This window comes from Oncorhynchus mykiss, chromosome 28, assembly GCF_057628025.1.
Source record: "Oncorhynchus mykiss isolate SJ-2025 chromosome 28, ASM5762802v1, whole genome shotgun sequence".
In the NCBI taxonomy this organism is placed as follows: domain Eukaryota; kingdom Metazoa; phylum Chordata; class Actinopteri; order Salmoniformes; family Salmonidae; genus Oncorhynchus; species Oncorhynchus mykiss.
In genome coordinates this window covers 5,579,852-5,600,197 of record NC_143049.1, presented here as the reverse complement: position 1 = coordinate 5,600,197, position 20,346 = coordinate 5,579,852, and the positions used below count along the sequence as shown (strand labels likewise).

Genomic DNA, 20,346 nt, shown 5'->3' with positions numbered 1-20,346 from the left:
TATGGCAAGAACAGCTCAAATAAGCATTACTTTAAGACATGAATGTCAGTCAATATGGTTTTTGTGTAGTCGCAAAAACCATCAAGCGCTATGATGAAACTGGCTCTCATGAGGACCACCACAGGAAAGGAAGACCCAGAGTCACCTCTGCTGCAGAGGATAAGTTAGAGTTACCAGCCTCAGAAGTCAGCAATTAACTGCCTCAGATTGCAGCCCAAATAAATGCTTCACAGAGTTCAAGTAACAGACACATCTCAACATCAACTGTTCAGGGGAGATTGTGTGAATCAGGTCTTCATGGTCGAATTGCTGCAAAGAAACCACATCTAAAGGACACCAAAAATAAGAAGAAACTTGCTTGGACCAAGAAACACGAGCAATGGGCATTAGACCGGTGGAAATCTGTCCTGTGCTCTGATGAGTCCAAATTTGAGAGCTTTGCTTCCAACCGCCGTGTCTTTGTGAGACGCAGAGTAGGTGAACGGATGATCTCTGCATATGTGGTTCCCACATGAAGCATAGAGGAGGAGGTGTGATGGTGGGGGGTAATTTGCTGGTGACACTGTCAGTGATTTATTTAGAATTCAAGGCACACTTAACCTGCATGGCTACCACAGTATTCTGAAGCAATATGTCATCCCGTCTGGTTTGCGCTGAGTGGGACAATCATTTGTTTTTCAACAGGACAATGACCCAACACACATCCAGGCTGTGTAAGGGCTATTTGACCAAGAAGGAGAGTGATGGAGTGCTGAATCAGATGACCTGGCCTCCACAATCACCGGACCTCAACTAAATTGAGATGCTTTGGGATGAGTTAGACCGCAGAGTGAAGGAAAACCAGCCAACAAGTGTTCAGCATGTGTGGGAACTCCTGTTTGCAAAGCATTCAAGGTGAAGCTGGTTGAGAGAATGCCAATAGTGTGCAAAGCTGTCGTTAAGGCAAAGGGTGGCTACTTTGAAGAATCTCAAATATAAAATATATTTAGATTTGTTTAACACTTTTTTGGTTACTACATGATTCCATGTGTTATTTCATAGTTTTAATGTCCAAACGTTTACTGGTACTGCATGTGTACTGTAATCACATTTAACAAATGAAATTAAACAAAGGAAATTAATCAAAGAAAGAATCTAGTTAGCTGGCACTAGTTTGCATCAAGCATGTCTTGAACATTTCGCCAAAGGTTCTCATCGACATCGCAGTTAATGTCCTCATTGTTCATGCACCTGGGGGAAAAACTTTTGGAATGGCAAATCCAAGCCTGACATTGGTCTGGGTTGATCCGCATGCCTCATCCATGGCCTGAAGGAGGCTGGTACGCTTATGTGGATGGTGATCATACACCTTCGACCTCCATGCTGAAAATAAATCCTCAATAGGTTTGAGGAAAGGAGATTATGGGGGCAGGTATAGGGGATGGGCCTGAAACCATGCCTGAACCACAACTGCATGGTGGAACCTGACATTGTCCCACACAATGAAAGAGGTGACCCTTTCTCCTTGACAAGCCTGCTGTATCTCATTGAGGAGGTGTGCAGCATTGTAGGACACAAGTAGAGGCCTGTTCCCTACCACACCATCTTCAGATATGGCTGCACACATGGAGATGTTTCCCCCACACTGTCCAGGAACTTGAACGGTCGGTCGCCTGTTGGCCGATGAGGTTCGCCCACGGTGGCAAGTTCTGGCCAGATTGAAGGCCGATTCATCAACAAATATGTATTTCATTGTTTCACAGCAACATCAAGCATCCTTCACCCTCTAAAAAGAGATTTGGGTTAGTTATTGTCATTTACAATACAATATGGTGAAGTAGCATGCACATCAAATAGCATGCACAGCCCGCAGTTGTTTCATCTGGTCATTGTTTCTCACAGAAGGCACCAGGCATATCTGTTTCATAGATACCTGGGTCCTCTTCAAAAAAGCCTATCGTAGACATGCTGATGGATGCCACATTAGCAAAGGTGTCATTGTTGTCGTCAATGGCCTGTTTGATTTCATTCAGACATATATCATTCCTGGCCCTCACCATTTCCACCACTGCCTGCTCCTGTTGGTCGGTCAGCAAACGGCCTCGGCCCCCACGTGGCCCTCTGTCACTTCTGAGGGTCGAACGGAGTACACAGTCAATCTATCATAAGAATACAGGTACTAAAAACATACATACAACACTTACTATACTATTTTGTGTGAATTTAAATGAATTCAAATATGTAATTTTGCATTATAGTGCATATCCGGCAGACTTACCGGTTTTCTTTACAAAAATGTCTTAATGATAGAATTGACTGTTGACCTTTTGAAGTTAGGATGTACCAATCATTCAGCCTCTGCCATGGTAAGGCCACTGTTTATAACATGGTCAACTGTGATGGCCTGGACTTCGTCCAACACGACACATCTCTGTTCTCTGCCTCCCCCTCTCTGATGACCAACTCTCTGACGGGACCCTTGCCACATCTCTGATGGGGCCGTTGCCACCTCTTTGTTGGGGCCCTTAGCCACCTCTCTAATGGGGCCCTTATCTACATCCACCAGCTCTGAGTTTTCTTTTTCTTCCTCTCCCTTGCAGTGGTCCTGCTACATGTTGAAAGAAATTGTGTTCACACACCGCCTTTTAAAATGGTTACCAATTCTGGATACCACTATGTGAAATCATTAGCAATAACAAGTAGTCATTATGTATGGTAATCATCATGTATTGTATTTTACAGTATTGTATGTTACTTATGTATTATTGTGGTCCTGTGTAGCTCAGTTGGTAAGAGCATTGCACTAGTAACATCCGGGTTGTGCATTTGATTCCTACTGGGTGATTATCAAATAAGAGCAGTTGGATTAAGTATTAGTAAAAGGTATTTTAACAAATGAGACGACAGTCATATCAATAGTAATGTGAGCATTTACTTCATATCAGTGGTTTCTAAACTTTTTCACCCGGGCCCCCCCCCCTCCCATCATTGGGGAACATTTGCGGAGAGAACATTTTGAAGGTTTAAAGTTTATTTCCTGCAATTCTATAACATTTTGCCATGTCTTATGTGTGTTCATGTGATATATAAGCGACTCAAACAGTACAACAAAATCAATACCCCATAATGTCAACGTGGAATTCTATTTTTCGAAATGTTTACAAATTAATAAAAAATGAAAAGCTGAAATGTCTTGAGTCAATAAGTATTCAACCCCGTTGTTGAGGCAAGCCTAAATATTTGTATTTTTATTTAACATTTATTTAACTAGGTAAGTCAGATTATTTACAAAGAAGGCCTACCAAAAGGCAAAAGGCCTCCTGCTGGGACAGGGCCTGGGATTAAAAATGTGGAAGAAAAGAGAAAGAAAGAGCATACGTTTTCTGTTTTTTATTGTTGTAGCATCATCTTTCACATGTACTAGAATAGCCCCACAGTCAGATAGGATGCTGGAGATAATTGTGATGGATGACACAAGAGGGCAACTGTAGGTGTGCAAAGTGTCAGACTGATAACTTCAGGAATGGGTGAGCTACATGACATTTAGTATGAAGTCACCCAGGTGTCCCACACAAGTTGTCCAAATGTACCCAAGTGGCCGAATTGGTGAAATGACCTAACACTATATACAGCAGTGCAAATAACTATATACAACATATCAAAAAGCAATTCTAACACACACACACACACACACACACACACAAAAATGTTTAAAAAAATATTAGAAAATAAATATTTGTTAAAAAACAGTACACCCCTTGTAAGTCCTCGTCACAGTATTTTGCTGCCTGTGCCCTGTCCCATAGCAGTCTCTTTCTGATGTAAAGCAGAGGCAAACTGAACAAGTGGTGCATTTCATGCGACACAGAACACAACGACGCCTCCATGCTGTGCCCTTTTGGCTCTGAGGCACAGTCATGCCTGCAGTAATGAACTGTGGCATATGAACACCACTGGGGGCACAGGTAGAGCGGGCAGCTTGGCACCGGGGGCTCCCAGTCGGAGTCGCTATCACTGTGAAAGAAAACATTTAAAAAAATTGTATTGTATGAGCCTTTTATCATCACATAAAATAAAACAGATATGTATTGATTGTATAGAGCAGAGGGAACAGTCACTAAGGTGTTCCATTCAACTCTGGCCATTGTTGTATGTATATATATATATATATATATATATATATATATATATATATATATATATATATATATATATATATATATATATACACACACATACATACACACACACACACACACACAAACAAACCAACACACACAAACTACACATTTCATTGCAAAAAAATACAAAATATATATATTTTTTTATATATAATCTATATTTTTATATTTCATAAAACGGCATTAGCACTTACCCGTCCAGAAGTACGTTCTGTCCTTGCAGAAACAGCTCCTCAGTTCGTTTGAATCAGAACACTCCAAGATTCCTCAAACAAAAAATCTGTCTCACTTTCACTTTTTCACTTTAGAGTTTGACTTCGCTTTACATGATTTATTTGCCATGATATCTTCAATGAAATCGTTGAAACTACAACTTTCCAAAATACAGCTGTGCGTAAAAAGCCTTACAGCAACTCCTCTGATCGTCAAGGCGAGAATGGAGTTCCCTGCGCGTGCGATTACAACCAAGGAATTGTGGTCCAACCCCAAACCATTACATACTGGCGTTTACCTCAGCTCATTGGCTATCTACCCAGCTAGATTTCAAGAAGATCAGTGGTCATTGGGCAGAAATATAGTCAATCAATGAAGCTTCGCTAAAATTATTGGTGCGTAAGGTAGTCATTTATCGTTGTCTTCAAAGCAGCTCACTTCGGTCAATACTCCCAGCAAAAAAAACAATGACGTTTGGCTGTGTTGCAAACATCCAGAGGAATGCACTGAAACCCACCATGACTAGATAAACAATTGTTTACAGGGGCGATTCACGCCGAATGCTCCGTAAAAAATTGATAGAGATGGAATTCACGGCACAAACAGTTTACAAAATGTTTTGATTTAGGTTATAAAAATTGATTTTTATCAAAGAAAACGGCACTTCATTTGATCAATGGGACACTCAGGAAGAGAAATAAGAGCAAGATATCAGAATGTAAGTCATAATTTTACCTTCAGATGTGAATGTGTAAAAACTGTCATGGCGGAAAATAATTCTGTTGTTGATTGCTCTTCTCAAACAAAAGCATGGGATTTGATCTCTGTAATAGCTATTTTAAATTGGAAAACGTAGTTTGATTACCAAGATTCTAATCTTTTGAAGGGTGTAAGACACTTGCATTTTCAAGAATGTTTAATGTTACGAAGTTGTATTTTTAGTTGTCACTCTGAAATTTCCCCTGATGTTGTTAGAAAGGCCAGCTCGCAGAAGTTTTTTAGGGAGCGTTTGACAGTGATGAGGGGTGGTCGTTTAGTCGCAGACCCATTACGAATGCAGGCAATGAGGCAGTGATCGCTGAGATGTTGATTGAAAATAGCAGAGGTGTATTTGGAGGGCGAGTTAGTTAGGATGACATCTATGAGGGTGCCCATGTTTACGGATTTGGAGTTGTACCTGGTAGGTTCATTGATAATTTGTGTGAGATTGAGGGGATCAAATTTAGATTGTAGGATGGCCGGGGTGTTAAGCATGTTCCAGTATAGGTCACCTAGTAGCACGAGCTCAGAAGATAGATGGGGGGTAATCAATTCACATATGGTATCGAGGGCACAGCTGGGGGCAGAGGGAGGTCTATAGCAAGCGGCAACAGTGAGAGGCTTGTTTCTGGAAAGGTGAATTTTTCACCACCCCTTTGGCAGTTCTATCTTGGCGGAAAATGTTATAGTTAGCGATGGAGATTTCAGGGTTTTTGGTGGTTTTCCTAAGCCATGATTCAGAATAGGTAAGACATCAGGATTGGCAGAGTGTGCTAAAGCAGTGAGTGAAACAAACTTAGGGAGTAGGCTTCTAATGCTAACTCTTGAGAATAGGGAGACACTAGCGTCTCAACTGGCCAATTGCCAGGGGAAATGCAGAGTGCCAGATTCAAATAAAATGCTATAAAATTCAAACTTTCATTAAATCACACATGTAAGATACTCAATTAAAGCTACACTCGTTGTGTATCCAGCCAACATGTCAGATTTTAAAAATGTTTTTCGGCGAAAGCATAAGAAGCTATTATCTGATAGCATGCAGCCATCCTCACCAGTAGTAAACAAAAGAGCTAGCAGGCGCTACACATAACGCTGAAATAAAATATAAAATATGCATTACCTTTGACAAGCTTCTTTTGTTGGCACTCCAATATGTCCCATAAACATCACAATTGGTCGTTTTGTACGATTAATTCCGTCCATATATATCGAAAATGTCCATTTATAAAGCGCGTTTGAGCCATAAAAAACAGCTTAGAAAAACACAACGTCACTACAAAATATTTCAAAAGTTGCCTATAAACTTTGCGAAAATATTTCGAACTACTTTTGTAATACAACGTTAGGTATTTTTAAACGTTAATAATCGATCAAATTGTAGACGGGGCAATCTGTAGTCAATACATGAACGAAAAGAAAAAAGCTCTGCTCTACACATCTTGCGCAACTCACAAAAGTGTCCCCCGTTCCGAGTTGGCCTACTTCCTGATAAAACAAAGGAATAATCTCAGCCATATTCCAAAGACTGGCGACATCGTGTGGAAGCGGTATGAACTGAAAATAGATTACTATTAAATATCCAATGGAAAAGACAAAATAGGGAAGAGAGATGGGAAGAAAAACATTTCTGAACAGTTAGTCTTCAGGGTTATGCCTGCTAGATAAGTTATGTTATACTCACAGACATGATTCAAACAGTTTTAGAAACTTTTCTATCCAAATATATGAATAATATGCATATCTTATATTCTTGGCATGAGTAGAAGATGGTTGAAATTGGGCACGCTATTTATCCAAAAATGAAAATTCTGCCCCCTAGCTTTAAGAGGTTATTAACATGCATGAAAATAAGGCTTTTACGGTTACAGAAGTAAACAAATGAGAGCACCTGGGGAGTGGGAGTGTAGCTAGGCACCTCTACATCACCAGAGGAACAGAGGAGAAATAGGATAAGGGTACGGCTAAATGCTATTCGAACCCTATATGTATAGTAACCCTAGGATTAAAATAGTAAATAATGGCTACATCTCAGAAAGTTTAAAACTGTCTAGAGGAATAAAACAGGGTTGTCCACTATCGGCATATCTATTTATTATTGCCATCGAAATGTTAGCTGTTAAGATTAGATCAAACAATAATATTAAGGGATTAGAAATCCGTGCCTTATAAACAGTACACTGATGATTCATGTTTTCTTTTAAAACCACAATTAGTCTCTCCACGGCCTCATAGAGGATCTAGATACATTTGCTATCCTCTCTGGATTGAAACCAAATGATGATAAGTGATGATGATAATATTACGTATTGGATCACTAAAAATGCAAATTTAACATTACCATGTAGTTTACCAATTAAATGGTCTGACAAAGATGTGGACATACTCGGTATACATATCCCAAAAGAAAGAAATGATCTCACTCCAATACATTTTTATAGAAAGTTAGCAAAAATAGATAAGATCTTGTTACCATGGAAAGGAAAATACCTGTCTATTTGTGGAAAAATCACCCTGATTAACTCTTTAGTCACATCACAGTTTACCTATTTGCTTATGTTTTTGCCTACACCTAGTGACCTGCTTTTTAAATTATATGAACCAAAAATATTCAATTTTATTTGGAACGGCAAGCTAGATAAAATTAAAAGGGCCTATTTATATAACGAATATGAATTCGGAGGACAGAAATTATTAAATATTAAAGCATTAGACCTCTCACTAAAGGCATCAGTCATACAAAAGTTATACTTAAATCCAAACTGGTTCTCTAGTAAATCGGTACAAATGTCTCATCCTGTTTAAGAAGGGCCTTTTTCCCTTTATTCAAATTACACCTTCCCACTTTCGTTTGTTTGAAAAGGAAATAATCTCCAAAATACCTTTATTTTTTTAAACAAGCCTTAGAAAGTTGGTTGCAATTTCAGTTTAATCCACCAGAAAAGACAGAACAAATAATACAACAAATATTATGGTTAAATTCAACTATACTAATTGATTAGAAAAAAATATTTTTGAAGAAATTTAAAAAAAAAGGTATAATTTTAGTGAATGATATCATAAATAGGACTGGTGGAGTTATGTCACAAATGCAGCTAACACAGACATATGGAAATGTCTGCTCTACCCAAAATTACAACCAATTAATTGCAGCATTACCACAAAAATGGAAGAGGCGAGTAGAAGGGGAAAAAGTAAGGAACTTGTATGTCGGCCCTGTATTAAAGAACATAAATGGTTAAAGAAAAGTGTGATAAATAAAAACATATACCAATTTTCATTTAAGGACCAAAAAACTGACATATGGAAATGTCTGCTCTACCCAAAATTACAACCAATTAATTGCAGCATTACCACAAAAATGGAAGAGGCGAGTAGAAGGGGAAAAAGTAAGGAACTTGTATGTCGGCCCTGTATTAAAGAACATAAATGGTTAAAGAAAAGTGTGATAAATAAAAACATATACCAATTTTCATTTAAGGACCAAAAAACTGACAGCTGTGCCATATAAATTGCAAAATAGTTGGGAAGAGATTTGCGATGTACCCATTCTATGGCACATGGTTTATGAATTGATACGCAAAACAATGCTGGATTCAAAACTTCACATTTTTCTATTTAAATTACTATACAAAATTCTTGCAACTAATAGAATGTGATATATATATGGGGGATACAATCTTCCCAGCTCTGCAGATTCTGCTGTGAAGAGGCATAGTCATTAGATCATTTATTTTGGTATTGTCCATATGTAGCTCATTTTTGGTCACAGGTCCAGGAATGGATGAAGAATTGTAACATTTGCCTAGAACTAACGCTGCTGTAACGGCGTTCATCGGAAGAAGAGGAATCGTCAGACCAAAATACGAGTTCATCTTTATTATAAGGAACTGAACACTGACTACAAAAATAACAAAAAGGAAAACCCGAAACAGTCCTGCAAGGTGAAACCAACACTAAACAGAAATACAGCTACCCACAACTAAAAGTGGAAATACAGGCTACCTAAGTATGATTCCCAATCAGAGACAACAATAGACAGCTGTCCCTGATTGAGAACCATACCCAGCCGAAACATAGAAATACAAAAACCTATAGAAACATACAACGCAGTCTACGGTCAGGGCGTGACAGCTGCAGATAGCAATACTGGGTGATTTGAAAGGCCATAGTCAATCAATCAATAATATAATAATTATTTTAGCAAAAATGTTTATTTTTAATTTCCAATCTGTAGAAGCTATGAGAATGGAAAGGTTCAATTATTTTGCGAAGCATCACAGCACAGTTGAAAAATATATGGCAAATAGAAAAACACGAAATGAATGATGTTGAGAGATAGATGGGAGGGGTTCAATGGAGCTGAAGGGAGGGACTAATAACAAGATTAACAATGTAAAACATACCGGGGTCTGTAAACTGTATATAGGTCCAGAACTTTTGTGAAATAGTGGGGAGAACAAGTATTTGTTTTTGCAGGTTTTCCTACTTACAAAGCATGTAGAGGTCTGTAATTCTTATCATAGGCATCATGAGGTAGGAAATTTATGTGGATATATTGAAGCAACATCTCAAGACATCAGTCAGGAAGTTAAAGCTTGGTCGCAAATGGGCCTTCCAAATAGACAATGACCCCAAGCATACTTCCAACGTTGTGGCAAAACGGCGTAAGAACAACAAAGTCAAGGTATTGGAGTGGCCATCACAAAGCCCTGACCTCAATCCCATAGAAAATTTGTGGGCAGAACTGAAAACGCGTGTACGAGCAACTCAGTGACTGACTCAGTTACACCAGCTCTGACAGGAGGAATGGGCCAAAATTCACCCAACTTATTGTGGGAAGCTTGTGGAAGGCTACCCAAAACATTTGACCAAAGTTGTTGTATGTAAACTTCTGACCCACTGGGAATGTGATGAAAGAAATAAAAGCTGAAATATATAATTCTGTCACATAATTCTGTCACATGTCACATTCTTAAAATAAAGTGGTGAACCTAGCTGACCTAAGACAGGCAATGTTTACTAGGATTAAGTGTCAGGAGTTGTGAAAAACTGAGTTTAAATGTATTTAGCTAAGGTGTATGTTAACTTCCGACTTCAACTGTATGTGTGTAAGAGAAAGGGAATGAGAGTGAGAGGGGCATTTGGCCATCACAGAATCATTCCAAAACAAGTATGGGCAGCTGCAGCCCAATATGGTGACTGGAGTATGGGTGAGTCAAAAGGACTGGGTGTATGGAAAGCAAATCAGACCAGAGGGCAACACCAACACCTGGACACAGTGCCCTTCGTTCCTGCTTGACAAGCACTACTGTCTGGCAACGGCATGGGAAGTATCTATCTAGTAGCCAATATCAGGGTGACAGTCACAGCAAGCACACGCATACAATGCATGAAGCAACAGTACACCCATCATCATTTAATAACACATTTACTATTACTAGTTTTATAACTGAAAATGCAGAATTATTTGTGTAAAACTAACAGTGAAATACGACTCATTGTCTGGCTTCAAAAAATAAGTGCAAGCTCTCTGTACTGTAGGTCAATCTACAGTGGTTGCCTGGTAAGAGAAGGAAGAACAACACACTGCTTAATTAAAACGTCTAACCTATAGCAGAGCACTCCGTTCCACACGCCCACAAATGTCCTTACGACACACACTTTCAACATCGGATGTTTGTCCCAGATGCTGCCCACTACCCGGTCCTGGAATGGGCTCATTCCTCCAGGCTTGCCCGCCACCCTGGTTCCTGTCGGTACCCTGAACTTTGTGCGACAACGCTTTTGGTGGCCCACCATGGTTCCGGACGTCTCCGCGTTCATTGCCACCTGCACTGTCTGTGCTCAGAACAAGACACCTCAGAAAGCTCCGGCTGGCCTCCTTCAACCTCTTCCTGTCCCTCACCGTCCCTGGTCACACATATCCCTGGACTTCGTCACTGGTCTCCCTCCGTCTGATGGCAACACCACTCTCCAGGTTTTCCAAAGCCGCCCATTTTATTCCCCTCCCCAAGCTACCTTCGCCAAGGAGACAGCCCAGCTCATGTTGCAGCACGTCTTCCGGATCCATTAACTTCCGGTGGACATGGTCTCTGACCATGGTCCTCATTTCTCATCTCGGTTCTGGAAGACGTTCTGCACATTGAGTCGTCGGCCAGCCGGTCCTCCGGGTTGCATCCCCAATCCAACGGCCAGTCGGAGCGAGCCAATCAGGGCCTGGAGACGACTCTTTGTTGCCTCGTCTCCACCAACCACACAACCTGGAGCCAGCAACTCATGTGGGTGGAATAAGCACGCATCACACTTCCCTGCTCGGCCACTGGTCTCTCGTCTTTTGAGTGCCCCATGGGTTATCAGCCCCTGCTCTTCCCGGAGCAAGAGGAATAGGTCAAAATACCCTCTGCCCAGATGTTTGTCCGCCGCTGTCACCGTATCTCGAAGAGAGCTCAGTCAGGAGCTCAGGTATTGTCAACAGGCGGACCGCCACCAGACCCCAGCTACCCACCATCGTCTTGGGAAGATGGTATGGCTGTCTACTCAGAATCTGCCTCTCCGGGTAGAGTCCCACAAACATTCCCCCTGTTTATCCTCCCTTTCCCCATTTCCTTCGTCCCTCTGCTGTTTGTCTTCTGTTGCCCCGCACCCTCCATATACATCCTACGTTTCATCTATCAAGGATTAAACCTCTGTATCACAGCCCTCTGTCTCCTCTTTCCAGGGCAGACCATTCTGCCTGCCCTGAGCCTGCCGTTCTGTACCTTTCAGACTCTGACCTGGATTACTGACCTCTGCCTGCCCTGACCCTGCCGTTCTGTACCTTTCAGACTATGACCTGGATTACTGACCTCTGCCTGCCCTGACCCTGCCGTTCTGTACCTTTCGCACTCTGCTCTGGATTACTGACCTCTGCCTGCTCTTGATCTGTCGTTTGCCTGCCCCCTGTTTTTGTACTACACCTTTGTTACTTCGAACTGTCTGCATCTGGGTCTTATTTTGAGGTCTGATAGACGTAGGCTATACTGGAAATATGTTACTTCTATCAGGCTGCAACGTCTAAAATTAACCTCCTAAGGAAATCCCTAACATCAGGCTAACAGGCGCAATGCAATTAGCGTTTAAACCATGTCAATGGTGTTCCAATACAAAGGCTCTCAGAGGACCTCAGGACTTCTAACACCTGATCTATCACCAGTGAATGATTAATCCTCAACAACAGAATGCCCAGTCGTTAACTAGGTCTTTATGTCCTTAGTTAGTCCTAATAAACTCCCTGTGCCTTTTAGTGTCGTTAACTCGCATTCAACTAATTAGCATTCTGATCAGGGGATCAGGAGAGAGAAAGAGGGCGAGAGAGTGAGGAGGGGGAGGGACATACAGTAGAGTAGGCCCTCTGCCACAATGGAAGGATATCCCATGAGACGGTGACACTGTGACATTGTCATTAACTTGATGTTAATTACAAATTAATAGGGCTATTTCATTTACATGTATCTCTGGCTCTGTGACGGGGCCCTCTTATAGCAGGTTACTCTAGCGAGGCCCATTGAAGCCCAGAAGATGTGGGGAGGTTCCTCTTGTCCCATCTCCCCCCAGTGTTTCATGGGAGCTAATTAAACAGTGGGCCAGTCATCATGATTATGTCTGTGTGCTGCTTTAGCTCTGCAATTAAGGGACTTTTTGAATCTACCCATCTAGACCGTGAAGTGACTGACTGACCCTCCGCCTACTCTTAAAATGGAGGCAGTGTTCCGCTCTAGAGGTCAGCCAATTATGATTTTTCAAGGCCGATACCGATTATTGGAGGACCCAAAAAAGCCGATACCGATTAAATCGGGCAATTTAATTTTTTTTATTTGTAATAATGACAATTACAATACTGAATGAACACTTATTTTAACTTAATATAATACATCAATAAAAATCCATTTAGCCTCAAATAAATAATGAAACATGTTCAATTTGGTTTATAAATGCAAAAACAAAGTGTTGGAGAAGTAAAAGTGCAATATGTGCCATGTAAGAAAGCTAACGTTTCAGTTCCTTGCTCAGAACATGAGAACATATGAAAGTTGGTGGTTCCTTTTAACACTTCAATATTAAACTTCAATATTCCAAGGTAAGAGGTTTTAGGTTGTAGTTATTATAGTAATTATAGGACTATTTCCCTCTATACCATTTGTATTTCATATACCCTTGACTATTGGATGTTCTTATAGGCACTATAGTATTGCCAGTGTAACTGTATAGCTTCCATCCCTCTCCTTGCCGCTAGCTGGGCTCGAACCAGGAACACATCGACAACAGCCACCCTCGAAGCAGCGTTACCCATGCAGAGCAAGGGGAACAACCACCCCAAGTCTCAGAGTGAGTGACGTTTGAACCGCTATTAGCGCGCACCCCGCTAACTAGCTAGCCATTTCACATCGGTTACACCAGCCATTTAGCTCAATATGCAGGTTTAAAAATACTGTATATACTTCTGTGGATTGATTTTAAGAAAGACATTGGTGTTTATGGTTAGGTACAGTCGTCCAACGATTGTGCATTTTTCGCAAATGCGCTTTTGTTAAATCATACCCCAGCGTTGCATCGATTATATGCAACGCAGGACACGCTAGATAAACTAGTAATTTCATCAACCAGTTATAACTAGTGATTATGATTGATTGATTGATTGTTTTTTATAAGATAAGTTTAATGCTAGCTAGCAACTTACCTTGGTTTACTGCATTTGAGTAACAGGCAGTCTCCTCGTGGAGTGCAATGAGAGGCAGGTGGTTAGAGCGTTGGACTAGTTAACTGTAAGGTTGCAAGATTGGTTCCCTCGAGCTGTCAATGTGAAAATCTGTCGTTCTGCCCCTGAACGAGGCAGTTAACCCACCGTTCCTAGGCCGTCATTGAAAATAAGAATGTGTTCTTAACTGACTTGCCTAGTTAAATAAAATATATAAAAAAATTATAATTTAATCGGCATCCAAAAATACAGACTTACGATTGTTATGAAAGCTTGAAAATCGGCCCTAATTAAATCGGCCATTCTGATTAATCGGTCGACCTCTATTCCGCTCTACCTCTCCCGTCCATGTAACTACAGCGACAGTAAAGTCTTATTAGATCAGAGGTCTTAGAGGAAAGGAGACAAGGAACTGTTTCAGACTATTTGGGACATGATGTAAAGTGCGATTCCTGTTTTTCTCATGGCACCTGTAGTATATTGTCTTCAGATTGTGTTGCAAGTGAGATGGAGATGGTCAGAAATCAAGTCATCATCAGTGTAAGACATTTATAACAACAATATTACCTAAAAACCTGCAACTCCCTGCTCCAGCCATCTTCAAATGATTAATTCTGTTAACCATTGAATTCCCCAGAACCATCCTTAGTCTCTGACCCCTCCACGTCTATCGCCACGTTGACGGCCACAAGCCACTGGTCTCCATGGTAACCTGAGCCTTTAGTCCCGTGAGAGTGGTGTCAGCTAGCCAACATGGCACATAGCGTTCTGCCATATGGTGCCACCCCATACGTCCTGGCTGAGCTGGGCCTGAAGAGAGGGGAGTGTTAATGGGAGAGACCTGCCTGCACCAGTATACACTGCACAGCTGAGGCAGAGAGATCGGAGAGCACATGATGCCCACTATAAGGTGCATGTTGCATGCTTGATGGTTTTACTATTGCTCAGCCGTTATCGCAAGGGTGTGTGCAATGAGTACAACAAGTATGTTATGCAAGAAAGTACAATATCACTGAAACATCTTTGAAGTTAATTGCCATGATACAAACAAATCTGATTGGACGGAAAAAAATAAGTATATGACATCTTGTAGACATACGTAAACACACAATTACATTTTTTGTATTTCTAAAGTAAGACAAAACATGTATTGTACTGCCCTTTCCCAATGAGCTACTTTGTGACTCTTGATTATAAGCCCTCTGCTGCCCCTGTGTGGTAGCAGGTGAAAGTACATCTTACAGTCTAACCAGTCACTTTCCATGGCAGGAAGGAATAGTCCAACTCACTACAGTTGATAAAATAGTTGTAATCTTATTTTATTGAACTTGAAAAAAATACAAATACAATATATGTCTTAAGCAATAGAATGCTATTTATTTTGCATAAACCTTTTGTGATATATATTACATTGTCTTATCAAAAATAGTCCGTATGCTTTTGAAGAAAGCTACACGTTTGTGAGGGGGGAGGGGGGGTTATTCTGGAGAAATTGAAGTTCATCAAAATTCCAATTAAATCATTTTTTAAATCCTAATTGAGATGGCATTTTTCTATTCTTGAATTAGAATTTCAATTCACTCACTGATTGGACCCCAAACCTGATGTGACAGAAATCAAACAAGCAATGAAGGCATTTTCAAACAATCATCAGCTAAGGCAAGTGAACTGAAAGAGCTTTTGAATAAGGGCATCTCTTAGTCAGCTTCTGTGATCGAAAATGTTGGGTGTTCAGTTGACAACAAAGTAAAAACAGTAGACTACAAATTGGTCAGACATTGGCAAACTAGGGCACAGTGTTTGTACAGTACCCAGTCACTAACAGTGTGCTTCCTTTTATATGCCAAGGCCTAAGGTATAAAGCAGGTCTATATGTAAGTTTCATTTATATATGCATCTACAGGTAGAGTCAACACTGTTCATGTATTCAGTTACAAGAACACGTTCAATCAAAAATGCCATAATATAACTGATTCATAACGTCATCCTGTTTGACCTCATCATAACCTTAGTGCAATCAGGGCCTTTGTTTCGGAGAAGCAAGCACCCTACTGTGTCCGTACCACTCTGTGGGTGGTAAGGCTTAACATGTTACAGATGACGTCACATCCTGTCCAGACTGAAGTAAATCACAACAAACAGGGAGCCGTCTACGGCATGGCAGTTGACTGCCTCATCAGCTGTGCGGAACTGCATCCATCAAGCCTCTTTTAAGTGGCCCCTCTCAAATGATACACTATGGCATCTTTCTACAGGTCTCCTATGCTTTATTGACAACATCATTGATATCAATTTCCATATAAATGAAATACATCAAATTAAAATAAGAATCTGTGATTCAGGTCTTTGTATTTGAGCATGTCATGCAATTATCATCTTTACATTAAAAAAAGGAAACGTAATAACCTTTGGCCTTCTTAATTTAACCAATAACCAATTGTGCAAGTTCTCCCACTTAAAAAGATGAGAGGCCTGTAATACCAGCAACAGTGTGTGAAAACCTTGTGAAGAACGTTTGACCTCTGTCATTGCCAACAAAGGGTATATAACAAAGTATTGAGATAAACTTTTGTTATTGACCAAATACTTATTTTCCACCATAATTTGCAAATAAATTCATTAAAAATCCTACAATGTGATTTTCTGGATTTTTTTTTTCTCATTTTGTCTGTCATAGTTGAAGTGTACCTATGATGAAAATTACAGGCCTCTTATCCTTTTAAGTGGGAGAACTTGCACAATTGGTGGCTGACTAAATACTTTTTTGCCCCACTGTATGTTGAGGCTACAGTCTCTCTATGACAGCTCTGGAGATAAAACAAAACGCAGTGAAGCACACTGACGAGCATGTAACCATGGTGATAGACGATGGCAGGTAAATTGTACAGTACATCAGAGTGGGTGTATGGGTGATTAGTCACCTCCTAATTAGATGCCACTCACACAGTCAGGTCTTTTTCTTTTAGTATGCTTTCCCAATAGTCTCCACAGAGTAGGGCTTCCTTCATCAGCCACAAACACACATCTTTCCCAATAGTCTCCACAGAGTAGGGCTTCCTTCATCAGCCACAAACACATATCTTTCCCAATAGTCTCCACAGAGTAGGGCTTCCTTCATCAGCCACAAACACACATCTTTCCCAATAGTCTCCACAGAGTAGGGCTTCCTTCATCAGCCACAAACACACATCTTTCGCAATAGTCTCCACAGAGTAGGGCTTCCTTCATCAGCCACAAACACACATCTTTCCCAATAGTCTCCACAGAGTAGGGCTGCCTTCATCAGCCACAAACACACATCTTTCCCAATAGTCTCCACAGAGTAGGGCTTCCTTCATCAGCCACAAACACACATCTTTCCCAATAGTCTCCACAGAGTAGGGCTTCCTTCATCAGCCACAAACACACATCTTTCCCAATAGTCTCCACAGAGTAGGGCTTCCTTCATCAGCCACAAACACACACCTTGGATGAACCAAACGACTGAAGGTACCGCGTTCACCTGTACAAACAATAGTACGCAAGTATAAACACCATGGGACCACGCAGCTGTCATACCGCTCAGGAAGGAGACGCGTTTTGTCTCCTAGAGATGAACGTACTTCGGTGCGAAAAGTGCAAATCAATCCCAGAACAACAGCAAAAGACCTTGTGAAGATGCTGGAGGAAACAGGTACAAAAGTATCTATATCCACAGTAAAACGAGTCCTATATCGGCATAACCTGAAAGGTCGCTCAGCAAGGAAGAAGCCACTGCTCCAAAACCGCCATTAAAAAACCAGACTACGTTTTGCAACTGCACATGGGGACAAAGATCGTACTTTTTGGAGAAATGTCCTCTGTTCTGATGAAACAAAAATAGAACTGTTTGGCCATAATGACCATCGTTATGTTTGGAGGGAAAAGGGGAAGGCTTGCAAGCCAAAGAACCCCATCCCAACCATGAAGCACGGGGGTGGCAGCATCATGTTGTGGGGTGCTTTGCTGCAGGAGGGACTGGTGCACTTCACAAATTAGATGGCATCATGAGGGAGGAATTTGTGTGTGGCTATATTGAAGCAACATCTCAAGACATCAGTTAAAGCTTGGTCGCAAATGGGGCTTCCAATGGACAATGACCCCAAACATACTTCCAAAAATGTAGCAAAATGGCCTAAGGACAATAAAGTCAAGATATTGGAATGGCCATCACAAAGCCCTGACCTCAATCCTATAGAAAATGTGTGGGCAGAACTGAAAAAGCATGTGCAAGCAAGGAGGCCAATAAACCTGATGCAGTTACACCAGCTCTGTCAGGAGGAATGGGCCAAAATTCAGTGTATGTAAACTTCTGACCCACTGGGAATGTGCTGAAATAAATAATTCACTCTATTATTATTATGACATTTCACATTCTTAAAATAAAGTGATGATCCTAACTGACCTAAGACAGGGAATTTTTACCAGGATTAAATGTCAGGAATTGTGAAAAATGTAGTTTAAATGTATTTGGCTAAGGTGTAAACTTCCGACTTCAACTATATATATATATATATATTATATATATTATATATATAGTATGTGGACACATGCTCGCCGAACATCTAATTCTAAAATTATGGGCAATAATATGGAGTTAGTCCCCCCTTCGCTGCTATAACAGCTTACACTCTTATGGGAAGGCTTTCCACTAGATGTTGGAACATTGCTGCAGGAACTTGCTTCCATTCAGCCACAAGAGCATTAGAGAGGTCGGGCACTGATGTTGGGCGATTAGGCCTGGCTCGCAGTCAATGTTCCAATTCATCAAAGTTTTTCGATGGGGTTGAGGTCAGGGCTCTGTGCAGGCCAGTCAAGTTCTTCCACACCAATCTCGGCAAACCCTTTCTGTATGGACCTCGCTTTTTGCACGTTGTCATGCTAAAACAGGAAAGGACCTTCCCCAAACTGTTGCCACAAAGTTGGAAGGACAGAATCACGTAGAATGTCATTGTATGCTGTAGCATTGTGATTTCCCTTCACTGGAACTGAGGGGCCTGAACCATGAAAAACAGCCACAGATCATTATTCCTCCTCCACAATCTTTCCATTTGGCACTATGCATTGGGGCAGGTAGCGTTCTCCTGGCATCCGTAAAACCCAGATTCGTCCATCAGACTGCCAGAGGGTGAAGTGTGATTCATCACTCCAGAGAATGCATGTTCCAGAGTCCAATGGCAGGAAGCTTTACACCACTCCACCCGACACATGGCATTGTGCATGGTGACCTTAGGCTTGTGTGCGGCTGCTCGGCCATGGAAACCCTTCTCATGAAGCTCCCGACAGTTCTTGTGCTGACGTTGCTTCCAGAGGCCGTTTGGAACTCGGTAGTGAAAATTGTAACCAAGGACAGATGATTTCTACGTGCTTCAGTACTCGACAGTCCCGTTCTGTGAGCTTGTGTGGCGTACCATTTTGCGACCGTTGTTGCTCCTAGACGTTTCCACGTCACAATAACAGCACTGACATTTGACCGGGGAAGCTCTAGCAGGGCAGACATTAGACAAACTGGTGACATCTTATGACGGTGCCAAGTTGAAAGTCACTGAGCTCTTCAGTAAGGCCATTCTACTGTGCTAATGTTTGTCTATAGAGATGACATGGCTGTGTGCTTGTCAGCAACAGGTGTAGCTGAAATGGCCAAATCCACAAATGTCTATATAGAGAGAAACAATTGAGTTGTTAAATTAATATAGAAGAAGCACTGACTATGATCTGACAAACATCTAGGATTGACTTTCACTACTGTTTCACTTCTTTCACTTCTCAAATTCTGATGTGGATGTTTTGATACATTCAACAGACCAAGGCTCTCGCTGTTCTCTTTCTATATTTAAGTCTCCCGTGTGCATTCTGTGGTACATGGGCATAGGTTCTGGTCCTGTTTTGGGGACTCAGATGTGGATAGTGTGGGACCTGGTCCCGTTTTGGCCCCTCAGTTTAAAAGGTGGTTGTTGAGGGACCTGGGCTTGGGACTCAGATGCGGATAGTGTGGGACCTGGTCCCGTTTTGGCCCCTCAGTTTAAAAGGTGGTTGTTGAGGGACCAGGGGTTGGGACTCAGATGTGGATGTCGTGGTAGTGGCCCTTGGAAGAGTCCATGTCGACCCGGCGGGCCTCAGCAAAGGCCAGGAAGGTGACCAGGCCCACCAGGTTCACCACAGTGATGAGGGTGAAGACAGACGCCCACGACCCTGTAGCCTCAATCAGATACCCCGAGAAATACACCATCAGCACACCTGGAGAAACACGATCAGATACGCAGAGAAATACGGCATTAGGAGACAGTACATGCACGCACAAACTGAGCAGTTTCAGACTACGGCATATCATATCAACAAATGCCAGTTCAGCCTCCCATTCCCAGTTGTGTGGGGTATAAGTAAACGGATTCAAATGCCCCTACGGTGCCCAAACTGTCATCTTCTACTCCCTCAATGATTTATCTGACACAAACTCTATTA

General features: G+C 41.4%; 1 protein-coding gene across 4 annotated transcripts in view; it reads right to left on the bottom strand.

Annotated features, from left to right (window-relative positions):
* Positions 1 to 15,164: 15,164 nt before the first annotated feature.
* slc17a9b (solute carrier family 17 member 9b) overlaps positions 15,165 to 20,346 on the bottom strand; it is a 40,495-nt gene continuing 35,313 nt past the window's right edge. Inside the window, exon 13 of one of the 4 annotated variants that reach the window (XM_036966445.2) lies at positions 15,165 to 20,121. In XM_036966445.2, the coding sequence (XP_036822340.2) occupies positions 19,943 to 20,121 (179 nt within the window). In that variant the 3' untranslated portion in view covers positions 15,165 to 19,942. The remainder of the gene's footprint in view (positions 20,122 to 20,346) is intronic. The other 3 variants (XM_090225671.1, XR_016492905.1, XR_016492906.1) reach the window with 3 other exon arrangements.